Below are 15,440 nucleotides of genomic sequence, written 5' to 3'. Positions count from 1 at the left end.
AATAGCAATATTAAGATAATGGATGTATTTTTCAATGCTGTGTGGCTCCCAGGGGAGAAGCCCTTATGCTTGTTATGTCACCATCTGTCGAAAGAAATGTGTTTACACATATCCCCAAAGGCCACTGTGGGATTTTTTTGTTTTCCATAATGGGTTTCTTATAACAAAAGATATAGAAGATCACTACATAATACTAAAGGGATCAATCCAACAAGAGAATATAACTGGAAAACATAAATGCACCCAATATAGTACCTAAATATATTTAAAAACTCTTGGAGGACTTTAAGGGAGAGATAAAAAGCAATACAGATATAGTAGGGGACTTTGACATGCCCCTGACTCCACTGAATACATCTTCCAGACACAAAAACAACAAGGAAACAGCAGCCTTAAGCTTCACACTAGATCAAATGGATTTAGTTGATATACAGAATATTTAAAGTTACAGAATATGTATTCTTCTCAAGTGCACATAGGACATTCTCAGAGATATACCACATGTTAGAACACAAAATAAGTCTCTACAAGTTCAAGAAAACTGAAATCATATCAAGCATCTTCTCTGATCACAATGGCATGAAACTAGAAATCAACTACAATGAAAACACTCAAAAACATTCAAACACATGGAGGCTAAATAGCATGTTATTAAACAATAAGTAAGTTACCAATGAAATCAAGAAAGAAATTAAAAACTACCTGGAAAAAAATGAAAATGAACACACAGCAACCCAGAATTTATGGGACATAGCAAAAGCAGTCCTGAGAGAGAACTTCATAGCACGACAGGCCTATCTCAAGAAACAAGAAAAATTTCTAAGAAACTATCTAACCCTACAACTAAAAGATTTAGAAAGAGAACAAGAAAAGCCCCGAATAAGTAGAAGAAATGAAATAAAGATAAGAGTGGAAATAAATGACATAAAGACTAAAAAAAAAGTACAAAAGATCAATGAAACCAAACTGGTTCTTTGAAAAGATAAACAAGATTAATGAACCTCTCACCAGATTCACCAAAAAATGAAGAGAAAAGACCCAGATAAACAAAATCAGAAACAAAAGAGGTGAAGTAACAACTGACACTACACAAATCAAAAGGACTGTAAGAAAATATTACAACCAACTATATGCCAATAAAGTGGACAATCTGGGAAAAATAGACAAATTCCTAGAAACATACAATCTTATAAAACTGAATCAGGAAGAAGCAAAAAAAAAAAAAAAAAAAAACACCTGAATAAACCAACAATTAATGAAATTGAAGCAATAATTAAAGAACTCCCAGCAAACAAAAGTCCTGGACTGGATAGCTTCATGGAGGAGATCTTTCAAATATCCAAAGAAGACCTAACACCTATCTTCCTCAAACTATTCCAAAAAATTCAAGAGGAAGGAAGACTTTCAAACTCTTTTCATGAGACCAACATAATTCTAATTCAAAAAACACATAAAGACACTACAAAGAAAGAAAATTACAGACCAATATCCCTTATAAACATAGATGCCAAAACCCTCAACAAAATGTTAGCACATTGGATCCAACAATATATTAAAAAGATTATTCACCATGATCAAGTGAGATTTATCCCAGGAATGCTAGGCTGGTACAATATTCACAAATTGATAGCTGATACACCACATAAACAAAATGAAAGATAAAAATCTTATGGTCATATCAATATATACAGAAAAAGCATTTAACAAAATCCAGCACCCATTTTTGATAATACTCTCAACAAAGTGGGAATAAAGGGATATTGTACATAGAAAACCCTAAAGACTCAACCACAAATCTACTAGATTTAATAAATGAGATTGGCAGAGGAGCAGGACACAAAATTAACATCTAGAAATTGATGGCATTAAATTTTTTTTTTCTTTATTGATTTTAGAGACATAGAAAGGGAGAGGGAGAGAAAGAATGAAATGTCAGTGAGAGAGAATATCAATTGGCCACCATCTGCATGCGCCCCACTGGGGATTTGGCCCACAACCTGGGCATGTGCCTGACCAGGAATTGAATCAGCAACCTCATGGTGCATGGGTCAATGCTCAACCACCAAGCCACACCAGCCAGGTGAAATCAATGGAATTTTTATACAATAATAATGAACTCTAAGAAACAGGGGGAGAAAAATCTATTTACCATTACAACAAAAAAATTAAAATACTTAGAAATAAACTTAACCAAGTTGTTAAAAGACCTGTACTCAGAAAATGACTGGACATTGATAAAAGAAATAGAGGAAGATATAAAAAAGTGAAAGCATATATCTTGTTCATGGAGTGGAAGAATGAACATCATTAAAATGTCTATAGTACCCAAAATAATGTATAGATTCAATGCAATCCATATTAAAAATATCAACGACATATTTCACAGATCTAGAACAAATACTCCAAAAATTTATATGGAACCAAAAATATACCAAATAGTCGCAGAAATCTTGAAAAAGGAGACTGAAGTAGAAAGGATCATAATTCCAAGTACTACAAAGCCATTGTAATAAAAACAGCCTGGTACTGGCACAAAAACAGGCATATAGATCAATGGAACAAAACAGAAAATGCAGAAAATGTCCCAAGACATTATGCACAATTAATATTTGATGAAGAAGGCAAGAATGCACAATGAAGTACAGAAAGTTTCTTTAATAAATGGTGTTGGGACAACTCGACAGATACATGCAAAAAAATGAAACTAGACCACCAGCTTACACCATATATAAGAATAAACTCAAAATGGACAAAAGACTTAAATGTAATTTGTGAAACCATAGAAATCCTAGAAGAAACCATAGGCAGCAAAATCTCAGACATTTCATGTAGCAGAATTTTCACCTTCACCAATATATTACCTAGGACAAGAGAAACAAAGGGAAAAATAAGTGAGACTACATCAAAATAAAAAGCTCTCACCCTATCCGGTCTTGCTCAATGGTTAGAGCACTGGCCCATGGACTAAAGAGACATGGATTCGATTCCCAGCTCTGGTCAGGGTCATTCAGGAGGCAACCAATCAATGTGTCCCTCTCACATTTATGTTTCTCTCTCTCTCTCAGTCTCCCTCCCCCTCCCTTCCATTCTATCTAAAAATCAATGGAAAAATATCCTCTGGTGATGATTATAAATAAATGAATGAATAAATAAATATAAAAAGCTTCTATATTGCAAAAGAAACCATCAACAAAATTAAAAGGGATCCCACTGTGGAAGAACATATTTGCCAATGATATCTCTGATAAAGGGTTAATTTCCAAAATAGAGAACTCATACAACTTAACAAAAGGTAGACAAACAATCCAATTAAAAAATGGGCAAAGGATCTAAATAGACACTTCTCCAAAGAGGACATACAGATAACCAAGAGACATATGAATAAATGCTCAAAGTAACTAATCATCAGAGACATGCAAATTAAAATGACAAATGAGTTCTCACCTCAAACGTGCCAGAATGGCTATGACCAACAAAACAATGAATGACAAATGCTGGCAAGGTTGTGGAGAAAAGGGATTGCTGGTAAGAATGCAGACTGGTGCAACCATTAGGAAAAACAGTATGAAGTTTTCTCAAAAAATTAAAAATGGAAATGCCATTTGATCCAGTGATCCCATTTCTAGGAATATATTCTAAGAATCCTGAAACACCAGTCAGAAAAAAGCTATGCACCCCTATGTTCATTGCAGCGCTATTCACAATTGCTAAGATCTTGAAACAGCCCAAGTGTCCATCACTAGATGAGTGGATAAAAAAGTTGTGGTACATTTATACAATGGAATATTATGCAGCTGTATAAAATAAGGATTTCTTATCCTTTGAGATAGCATGGAGGGACCTGGAGAGTATTATGCTAAGTGAAATAAGCCAGTCAGAGAAAGACAAGTATCACATGATCTTACTTACACATGGAATCTAATGAACAAAATAAACTCATGAACAAAATAGATCCAGAGACATGGAAGCAGGGAACAGACTACCAAATCTCAGAGGGTAGGGAGAGGAGGGAAGAGATTAACCAAAGAACTTTTATGCATAATTGAATAACCCTTGGACACCGATAATAGTGTGGTGAAGGCCTGGGGGAGCAGCAGGCGTGAAATGGAGGGGGAGGGGTCAATGAGAAGAAAAAGGGAGACATCTGTAATACTTTCAACAATAAAGATAAATTTAAAAGATAAAATGGGCTTCCTAAATGTGGACAACATGCCATGTTTTGGACTCCAGTTCTTCAGCTATTCTCTAAGTTACTAAAAGGCTCTGACAACAAATGCGGTTCATCCAGGTGGGAAACTGTGAATGGTGGTCCTAATTGTTACTTTCTTTTCACAACTCAGACAGTTGAAGATTAAAGCAACTTAATTTTACATCATCTGCTTCCATTGTAAGACTGGTATTCAAATAAACCTTTAAAATCTACCCTGAGTGCAGCCACTGCTACTTCCTGCCACTGCTACTGCCCTGGTTCACTCCTCTGTGCTACCTGCCCTGGCTTATGGCAATGAGCTTCCAGAAGGCCTCTGGCCATCGAGACCCACCCGACAGAGAGTGCCCGCTGAAAATGAAGTTGCAGCAAGCCACTGCCTCACTTAGAATTGTCCAGGGGCTCACAAGACGAAATGTCCTTCTTGGAAAGAGACTCATTCTATTCGTGGCAGAGTTAGGGTGGTAAAGCAGTTCAGAGTAAATGCAGTGCTCACAAACCTTCGTGACCCCACTCCCCACTGTTACCGCTCCCTGCATCTCTGCTGTTCCGCCTCTGGGACTTTGGGCACCCTTCCCCATATAATTTTAATTAATAGACTTTAATTTTTAGAGTAGTTTTAGGTTCAAAGCAAAACTGAGCAGAATATACAGGTTCCATATTCCCCCTCCCCAACCCCACATGCACAGCCTCCCCTTACCAACATCCCCATCAGAGTGGCACAGGTGTTACAATCAGTGAACCTACACTGACACATCATAATTGCCCAAGTTCATAGTTTACAGTAGGGTTCACTCTTCATGTTGTACAGTCTATGAGTCTTGACAAATGTACAATGACATAGATTTGCCAGTGTAGTATCACACAGACCAGTTTCAATGCCTTAAAAATCCTCTGTGCTCCACCTATTCACCCCTCCTTTCCCTGCTAACTCCTGGAAACCACTGATCTTACTACTGTCTCATAGTTTTGCCTTTTCCAGAACATCATATAGTTGGAATAGTAACACTATGTAGCCTTTCAGACTGGCCTCTTTTACTTAATAATATTTATTTAGGTTTCCTTCATATTTATTTTTTTATCCTCACACAAGGATATTTTTTCCATTGATCTTTTAGAGAGACTTGGAAGAGAGGGAGGGAGAGAGAGAGGGAGATAAACATCAATGTAAGAGAGACACATTGATTGGTTGCCTCTCTCATGACCCCAACCTGGACCAGTGATAGAACCTGCAATCCAGGTGCCCTTGACTGGAATCGAATCCACGACTTTCAGTCCTAGGGTCGATGCTCTAACCACTGAGCCAAACCAGCCAGGGTCCCCATGTGTTTTCATGGCTTGGTAGCTCATTTCTTCTTAGTGCTGAATAATATTCCATTGTCTGGACATAACACCATTTATTTATACATTTGCCTACTGAAGAACATCTTGGTTGCTTTCAGCCCTTCTATTTATTTCCTACATAGTGCTCATCATGAACAAGCATCCTCTTTACTTGACTTGTTTATTTTTATCTGTAGCTTCTACACCAATCCCCAACTCTGGTATAACCTTGATGAAGACAGGGGTTTCTATCTTGTTCTCTGCTATATCCCAGCACACAAAACAGTGCTAGTGTATAGTAGATGCTCAAGAAATATATATTCGATGAAAGAATAAAAAGATATTTTCCAAAAGGTACAAAAATTACTAAATCACATGCCAGCACATAATGTATAAAGTACATTTCTAGCTATACCAAGGTCACAGCTAATGTCCATCAATGATGAATTTATAGTGCTTAGCCCAGATCCAGGAATACAGTCAGGATTCTTTAGATACTTGCTTTCTACAAAAGTGTGAGCTCCATGGGAACAGAAACTTATTCTGTCTTATTTGCCACTATATTCTGGGCACTGAGGACAATGCCTGGCACATAGTAGGTGCTCCAACAATAGTAAATGGATGGATAATCATGATGATTGTCTCATTTTATTAGTTTTCTTATTTGATAATTTGTTTTATCTGTCAGGTACTCTTAGTGAATCAAAGAGATGTTTAATAATTATTTTTGAAGTAATGACTTAAACACAAACATAATTTATCATGTTGTTTGGTCCAAGCTCAACTTTAACTTACTGCCATAATCTGAAAAAAAAAAAATTATTATCTCATCTCTGTGGTGTTACTAGTATGTCAGTTAAAGCAATGTGAAAATATTTTTTATCTTAAAATAATGTTAAAAGACATAAAAATATTTAAAATATTTTTTAAAAAAGAAAAAATATTTACGTGCAGATTTTTCATTAATATCACTTGCTAAAGGGTGAAAAGAGACAGATGAGCAAATCCTTCAATGGCTATGGATTTTGAATGGCAAAGGACTATTCAATTCATAAAATTAAAGATAAAACTAAGTAAAAGAGTCCTTCTCTAGAAGTAGCAGATGTGGGAAATCTCAGTAAAGACATAAACTAGGATGACAGAGAACTCTTTAGGAGATATATCCTCTTGCCCTGATCCAAAAAAAAGTTCAAACAAGTGAGTCTCTGTCTGGTTGAGGAGGTATGGAGGGATGTATTTCATTAAGGGATAAATATAACATTTTTATGGATGAATATAATACATAGTGAATGAGGAAGTTCTTATTAACTTACCCATCATTGTTAACATCTGATACTGCAACTGTATATCCAAAATAAGATGCCATCTGCAAAGAAAACCATTTTGCATTTAAAATTCATTTCCTAGTCATGTCTCAATTTTCCCTGAAAGATTAATCTCATTGCAGCACGTTTTTGCATTTAAATTCATAGACTCTTGGACATAGAGTCTTGGAGTCACTTAATTTAACCTCTGACCCAATGCATAGTTTTCTCCTCTATACCCCTGACATCCACTTGGACACCCTCAGAAGACGTTCGACAATCAGCCTATTCAATATGTGGACTCAGTAATCAGAATGTTCTTTACTAAAATTGGCCCTTCTGCCCTAGCCTGTTTGGCTCAGCAGTTAGAGCATCAGCCTGCAAACCAATGAGTCTCAGGTTCAATTCCAGTCAAGGGCACATACTTTGGTTCCTGCCCTGCTCAGGATCATTCAGAAGGCAGTCAGTTGAGGTGTCTCTCTCCCATCGATGTTTTTCACTCTCCCTCCCTCCCACTCTATCTGAGGATGGATGGAAAAATATTCTATGGTGAGGATTAAAAAAAAATTGGTCTTTCTGTAACTTCTAGTTCTTAATCCTACCTAATTCTACGGTCTTGAACCTCAGGAATAAGTCTAATTCCACTGCTATATGAAATATCATATGGAAATATTTTTAGCTGGTATACCATCCTGACCTCCTTTTCTTAGAGATACTACATGTGATACCAAAGAGAAGTTGATACCCCATAAGCACACTGACACTCTTCTTACGTAGGATTTACACTCTCTGCTCAGGCTCTTTATATCACTAAAGAATAAAGAGATTTAGTTTGGGGGAAATTGCATATCAGTATCAATTCATATCTCATTTATTGTCAAGTAAAGTGCCTATGTCTTTTATGAGTTTAACTGGTGTGCCACAATCTCCCCATGTTATAGCTCTTAAGTTTTTGTTTTTCAACCTATGCTTTCAAGATTTATAACCTTTTCAGATTTGGCCCATTGTTTCAGCTTGCCAGGATTTTTTTGTTTCCATATTCTGCCATCCAGATGGTGCTTTAGCTGACTTTGCCTCCCATTATCTACTAATTTAATCAGCACACAACCCACTAAAAGTGTGCTCCAGGCGAAGATGTTGGTCTGTGATGTTTACTCTTCTATCCGCACTGCCTGACCAGGGCTTATCTAACTCAAAATAGGTGCCAGGTGCCAGATACTCTTTGCAAAGGGAATAAACACAGGAGTGCACAAGTGTTATACAGTAATTCAATTCTCCCACCTCTTTCTCTCTTCTGACTATTTACAGTAACATTCTCATTCCTGGTGTGGCACTGCATGGCCTGTAACCAGAGGAATTTCTTCATTTATGTAGTAACCTTTCAGGTTCAAGATGGCACAACTAGGTGGTATTAAGATGAGAAGTTATAGCCCTGGCCAGTTTGGCTCAGCGGTTAGAGTGTCGGCCCGTGGACCAGAGAGTCCTGGGTTCAGTTCCCGCTAAGGGCACATACCCTGGTTGCAGTTTGTCCCCAGCCCCAGTTGGGGTTGTGTAAGTGGCAGCCAGTCGATGTCTCTCTCTCACATCGATGTTCCTCTCTCTCTCTTCCTCCTTCTCTCCCTCCTGCTCTATCTGAAGATAAATGAAAAAAAAAATGTCCTCGGGTGAGGATAAAAAAAAAAAGATGAGAAGTTATAGAAAGGCCAAATTTAATCATGTTTAAGGAGCTTCTAATGTAAAATGTGAAACAAATCTGGGAAAAGACCTGCCAGATTTTCATTAAACCATTCATTATCACCACTTGGGAAGAACTGTTCAAAATTCATAAGTCCAGCCAACATCACTGTCATCCTGGCCTTATTTCTCCATATTTACCACAGGAGTATCATGAGAGACACTGTTGAATGCTTGTTGAAAATTGCAGAGTAATGTAGACTAAAGCCCCTATTTATGGGGGGAGGATGTCAAAAATGTTGTGATCATTGAAAAACTTTATAAATCAAAACTGCATGACAAATATATTAATCCAAATTTATATCTGTAGGTAAAAGTCGAGCATTCCAGTATTTTATATCATAATCCAGAAGGCCGAGATGTAACTTGGCCAGATTCAGATGTGAGGCTTGCTAGAATCTCGGTAAGCTGGATTGGTAGTTAGGAGAGAAAATTGGTTGCCCAGAGAAACTAATTCAACTCATGACTGGCTACCTTAGATGTCAGCACCAAATTCATTGTTTAAAGAAATGTGGCAGATTTCAAGAGGTCACAAGATGCAGGAAAATGTAGGGTGGTCTATGAAGTGTGACCCCCAGGCCATTTCATCAGGAGAATGAGAGTAGTGTGTTCCGGGCAAGCGGCCCTTCTTAATAAGACCTCAGCCAGTGACGGGGCAAGGAGCACTTCCTGGCAGGAGGGGAGCAGAACCAGACAGCTTGTCAATCTTCATATAATGTTGGGTTCAAGGGAGGGTTCTAGTCCCAGTGAGGAAGGGAGGCAGAGCCCAGGATCACTGACTCTGGCCAATACAGTGGGACATATGAAAAGCCTGTGCTTCTCAGATGGAAGGTGGGAACCTAAACTCACCATGAGACTCCCTATATACACGGTAGCAATATAACAGGACTGCTCTCAAATCCCAGCATTTAGTGTCATTTTGGCTTTTAAGGATCATAATCTGTCTTTATGTAACTAACCACTACCTGAAATTACCATGGGCATTTATTTGTTAATTGTCATCCCCGACATTGCTGCATGAGAGCTGGATTCTAGTCTGTCGGATGCATGGTTATATTCCCAGTACCTAGACAGCTTCCAGAACATAGTAGGTGCTCAGTAAATATTTATTTTATAAAAGAACAAATAATATGAATATTACTATATGCTATTTATACTGAGATTATTTGATATTAAGATGTCTTTACCACTCTGGCCGGTTTGGCTAAGCCGGTAGTGAGTCGCAGGTTCAATTCCAGTCAAGGGGACATACCTCGGTTGTGGTTCGTCCCCAACCCTAGTCAGGGTCCTGCAGGAGGCAACCAGTTGATGTGTCCCTCTCACATTGATGTTTCTCTCTCTTTCCCTCTCTCTCTCCCTCCCTCCCACTCTATCTGAAGATAAATAGAAAAATATCCTCAGGTGAGGATTAAAAAAAGTCTTTACCTGTTCACCAGTGAAATTCTGAATAAAGGTCATATCTGTAGAGTTAATGATCGAAACCTGAAATCATAGAAATTAGATAGGTTGTATCATTTGATATAGACTTGGAGAAAAACAATTTAGTTACATTTTTAAATGTTGGAGAAGGGTGATAAATAGTTAGCTATATGTAAAATAAAAATGTAAGCCCATAAAAATGATCTTTAAAAACTCCTATTGAGCCCTGGCCGGTTTGGCTCAGCAGTTAGAGCGTCGGCCTGCGGTCCTGAGAGACCCGGGTTCGGTTCCCGCTAAGGGCGCGTACCTCGGTTGCAGTTTGTCCCCGGCCCTGGTCGGTTGTGCGGGTGGCAGCCACTCGATGTGTTCCTTTCACATCGATGTTTCTCTCTCTCTCTCTGTTCCTCTCTCTCTCTCCCACTCTACCTGAACAAAAAAATGGAAAAATGTCCTCAGGTGAGGATTAAAAAAAAAAAACTCCTATTGAACTTTTTGTTTATGGTTAAGTCTGGGGGTCCTTTCAGACAAAATGCATACTTACTACTCTGAAGTGGAGAAATAAAATTTGAATTCAAGAACATGAGAGCAATTAATCTGATGATCAGTTAATTGACCTAATCAGGATTTTTGTATGGATTCATTTTTGTATAAATTTATGTCATTATGAAAAATTGGAGATTATGTCTCTTTGCAAAAAATAAAAGTTTAAGATATTATTCATGTCTCTGGCCAGGGTGGCTCAGTGGTTGAGCGTTAACCCCTGCACCAAGAGATCACTGATTTAATTCCCTATCAGGACACATGACTAGTGGGGGGCATGCAGGAGGCAGCAACTGATGTTCTCTCTCATCGATGTTTCTATCTCTCTCTCCCTCTCTAAAAAATCAATAAAGAAAAAAAATTTTAATGTTATTCATGTAGCAAAATTATTCATTTTAATTCTATTCAGCCAACCCCAAATCAATAAATATTGAGTTTACTAGACTTAAAAAAAATAAACAATATTTAAAATACTTTTATTTTTAAAGTGTTTTTTTCATAAAGTTTATTATTTCCTTTTCCTATTTGGGGGGTGGGGGGGGCAACCAGTTTAATGAATTTGAACAGCATCCCTCCAAAATCCATGCTGCTATTTGGAAGTAGGGTCTTTGCAGATAAAATAAAGATCTTGAGATAAATCATCCTGGATTTAGGGTAGGCCCTGTATCTAATGACTGGAGTCCTTATGAGAAAAGGGGTGGACACATAGATACAGATGGAAGAAAGCCATAAGGAGGCTGAGGCAGAGACTGGAGTTAAGCCACTACATGCCAAGGAGAGGCAGGGGCTACCCGAAGCTGGAAGAATTCTCCCCTAGATGTTTTGGAAGAAGTGTGACCCTGCAGATGCCTTAATTTCAGATTTCAGGCCTCTTGAGAAAGTAAATTTATGTTGTTTTAAGCCACCCAGTTTGTGGTAATTTGTGATAGCAACCCTAAGAAAACGAATGCACTAGTGAAATAACTATTGATTTTATTATTTCTACCACATGAGACCTATCCAAATGTTGATCATATCAACAATGGGGTCCTCTGTAATTATTCCCAGATTATGCACAAGGATCCGACTGGCTTCATGGGTGTGCAAACTGCGCAGTCACACAGGGCTCCAGGCTCATATGGGCCCCACCCCTGCTTTAATGCCCAACTATCACTGTCTTGAAATTCTGAATAATTTTGAACAAGGGCCCCTGCATTTTCTTGCAGTGGGTCCCACCGATTATGCAGCTGATCCTGCACATAGATCAGAAAGGAAACATCTAGCCTCCTTTTTAGTAAGCAAGCATGCATGGATTGGTGGGGGCTAGCTATTAAAGGGCATTTTAAAAGAGTCAGAAGCTGTCGGAAACAAAACATGTATATGCACACATAAGACAATATCCTGTAATGCATTCTTAGTACTCACATATCCAAAATTCTGTGCTCCTCTTGGAACTCCAGCAATCAATTCTGGTGATAAAAACAGTCATTTAGAAGGTGAATTACATATATACACTTTATAGCTACTCAACAAATCAGTTAAAGAGAAGTTTTTATTTATTCATTGTTTTATTGTTGAAAGTATTACAGATGTCTCCCCTTTTTCCCCCATTGACACCCTAGAGAGCTGGGAGTTTGAAGTCACAGTTTTGCATGCAATGGGTTTTGCATCTGCTACACACAGTAGAAAACAGAAGACCAAAGCTGTACTTTGAGATTTAGCAGTCTCCATCATCAGTCTCCATGTTGCTGCCTCTAGACCACAGGCCTGCGTGTAATTTGTAGGTTAAACCTCTTACCCTGATTTCTCCAGCTTTCACCATGGTGACATCTTTAGTGTAAAAAGTTAACAGCTCCTGTCACACTAAAATGTTAAAACAATTTCAATTATCTAAGGAAAAGCCACATATCAGAAATGATATGAGTCTACCTCTGGAACTGTTTGTTGGCAGAAGATTAGAGGGCAACCTGGCAGCCAAGAGAGGAGGCTTCAGTGACAGAGACAGAGGAGGTATCTCTGGTGGGAAGGGGGCAGATATTCCAAGGCACAAAGACCGGGCTCTAGATTCAGAAAGCAGTGTTCCAGTCCTTTGCATGGCTGTGCATGTGGGATGAGTCACTGAACCTATTTTATTTATTTGTTTGTTTGTTTATATTATTATTGCCCTGGCCAGTTTGGTTCAGCAGTTAGGGCATCAGCCTGCAGACCGAAGAGTCGCGAGTTTGATTCTGACCAAGGGCACGTACCTTGGTGGCAGTTCATACCTGGCCCCAGTTGGGGTCGTGAGGGTGGCAACCAATCCATGTGTCTCTCTCACGTCGATGTTTCTCTCTCTCTCTTCCTCCCTCTCTCCTTCTCACTCTATCTGAAGATAAATGTAAAGATATCCTTGGGTGAGGATTATATTTATTTATACACACACACACACATATATTATTATTATTGTTATTATTTTTAGTCCTTACCCAAAGATATTTTCCACTGATTTTTAGAGAGAATAAAAGAAGGAAGGGAGCAAGAGGGAGGGAAGGAGAGAGAGAGAGAAACACCGATGCAAGAGAGACTCATCAATTGGTTGCCTTCCACACAACCCCAACGAGGGCTGGAGATCAAAGCTGCAACCCAGGTATGTGCCCCTGACCAGAAATTGAGCCCGCAACCCTTCGGTCCATGGCTGATGCTCTAACCACTGAGTCAAACAGGCCAAGACCTTTTTTTTTTTTTCCAGTCACCTGAAATATTGGAATCTCATTATCAAAGACCTCTCCAGCTCTCCTTTCTATCAATCAAACTATTATTTGATTCATTGGGGTTAGAATGTGAGTTTAATTTAAAGAAGGGCATAGAAGACAGTCCCTTTCTATTCAAAAATCCCTTCCTCCACTCCTGCCCCTAAAGGAAGAGCCCAAACCCCAGCATTCACTCTATGTGGCCTGCTGAACATAGCAAAGTTGGGTGGCCATGCTGTTAGCATTAATAGTCAGAGAAGAGTCATTTGGGACTACATGTTGGACTTTTCAGTAAATTAACTAATTTAATCAACAAATATTTATAGGCACACATAGGATACACAGTGAACAAAATAGACAAATTTCCCTGCTCTCAAGGAGCTAATGCTCTAGTTTGGAGAGGCCAGCAATTTAAAAAATGGATCTGATTAAATGGTATGTTAGAAGCACATAAGTACAATGGAGAAAACCAAGCAGTGCAATGGTACAGGGAATGGGGGTGCGGAAGGACTTGTGATGTATTAGGGTAGTCAGGGAGTGATTTAGAGAGAAGGTGACACGTGAGCAAAGATGAAAGAAAGTGGGGAAGTAAATACTATGGGGATCAGGGAGAAGAATGTTCTAGTCAGAGGAAATAAGTGCAAAGGTCCTAAGGTATAAATGTGTCTGGAGCATTAAAAGGAAAGCAAGGAGGCCATGGAGGCTGAAGTAGAGGAAGTGATGGGTAAAGGAGTAGGAGATGAGGTCAAAACAATTAGTGGCTTCATAATTAGTTTCTTAGGTCATTGGATTTTAGCCTGAATGAGTGGAACATCATTGTAAGCAAAGAAGTTACACGGTCTGATTTTTGTGTCTGAGGGACCACTTGGCTGTTGGGTTCAGGGTAGACTCTAGGAGGGCGAGGATGAATGCAGGGAGGCCAGCTGGGAGCTATAGCAATGATGTCAGTGGGGACTTGGATCAGAGTACATGCTGAGAGGGAAGTGAGAAATGGTCAGATTCTGGTCTTATTTTGAGAGTTTAGTTAGCAGGATTCGCTCAGGGATAAGATATGGATAGAGAGTGAGAGGAAGAACACAGTTCAAGACTGACTTCAAGGTATTTGTCTTGAGAACCTGGGAGGTTGGCATTGCCACTGACTGAAATGCAGATGATGGAGGGTAGAGCATGGGTCAATGCAGAAGGTCAGGAGTTCTGTTATGAGCACATTAAGTTTAGGATAACTATTTAGAAAGAGATGTTAAGTGCTGAGTTGAGAATGGGACACCTGAACTTGGATTCAGTGTGAGCTGGGGCAGTAAGGCTGGATAGGATTACCCAGAAAGAATTCAAAGGGTAAAACAGAGTCACAGTATTTAACCCTGGGTCATGAGAAGGAGGCAGGGAAATTAAAGAGAAATTAGTATGAGAGATAAAGGAACTGCCACTGTCTGAGGCGCCAAAGTTAGAAATAAGGAAGGAGACATTAACTCCGTCAAGTGCTCCTGATAGTCTAGGAAGATGAGTTGCATGGAGGCCACTAGTTTTCTTGACAAGAACAGTTTCAGCAGAGTGGTAGGGGTCTGGTCTAAGAGGAGTGAGTGTAAGGAAGGGAAAATAGCAGAGATGAGTGACAGCTCTGCTGTAGCGGAGAAATACACATGGTAGCTGAAATAAAATGAAATGAGAGATTTTTTTAAAGATGGGAAGAAGAGCAGATGCTTGTATGTTGGTGGAAATGATCCAGTAGAAAGAGAAAAACTCATGATGTGAGATAAAGAATCAAGAATTGAGAGAATCGCATCTCTGAGTCACAAGAGGGGATGGGACCTGATGCAAAGCAAAGGAGGTTAGCTTTAGACAGGAGCATGGACAGTTCCACTCCAGCAACAGAAAGGAAGGGGAAGAGTTCTTGAAGAATAAAATGGGGTTCAGAAAAACTAAGCTATCTGGATAGATAGCCAGGAAAGTTGTCAGAACTGGTAGCACACTGGTTTTCAGTAATCTTTCCTTGGTAGGAATCAAATTATCCTGGCACCTAAAAACAGATCACAGACAGATATAATGGAGTTCACTGATTTCAGGATCAGGCTTGTAACCAGGAAAGAATTAAGGGAGATTATGCCATTTGAGATACATGGCAGCCACTACTGCTCACATCCCACAGACACTCAGAATTTTGTTTAAAAAAAAAAAATCAACCATCATTACACATGGTGACTTCGG

At 39.0% G+C, this 15,440-nt stretch overlaps 1 protein-coding gene across 1 annotated transcript in view; it reads right to left on the bottom strand.

Annotated features, from left to right (window-relative positions):
- ITGA8 (integrin subunit alpha 8) overlaps positions 1 to 15,440 on the bottom strand; it is a 210,531-nt gene that overhangs the window by 131,892 nt on the left and 63,199 nt on the right. The window contains exons 9-11 of the mRNA XM_036263831.1: positions 11,932 to 11,975; positions 9,994 to 10,050; positions 6,844 to 6,896 (exon numbers count right to left, since the gene is read on the bottom strand). Coding sequence (XP_036119724.1) covers positions 6,844 to 6,896; positions 9,994 to 10,050; positions 11,932 to 11,975 — 154 coding nt within the window. The remainder of the gene's footprint in view (positions 1 to 6,843; positions 6,897 to 9,993; positions 10,051 to 11,931; positions 11,976 to 15,440) is intronic.

This window comes from Molossus molossus, unplaced genomic scaffold (assembly GCF_014108415.1).
Source record: "Molossus molossus isolate mMolMol1 unplaced genomic scaffold, mMolMol1.p scaffold_m16_p_1, whole genome shotgun sequence".
Lineage (NCBI taxonomy): Eukaryota > Metazoa > Chordata > Mammalia > Chiroptera > Molossidae > Molossus > Molossus molossus.
This window is presented reverse-complemented; position numbering and strand designations above follow the sequence as displayed.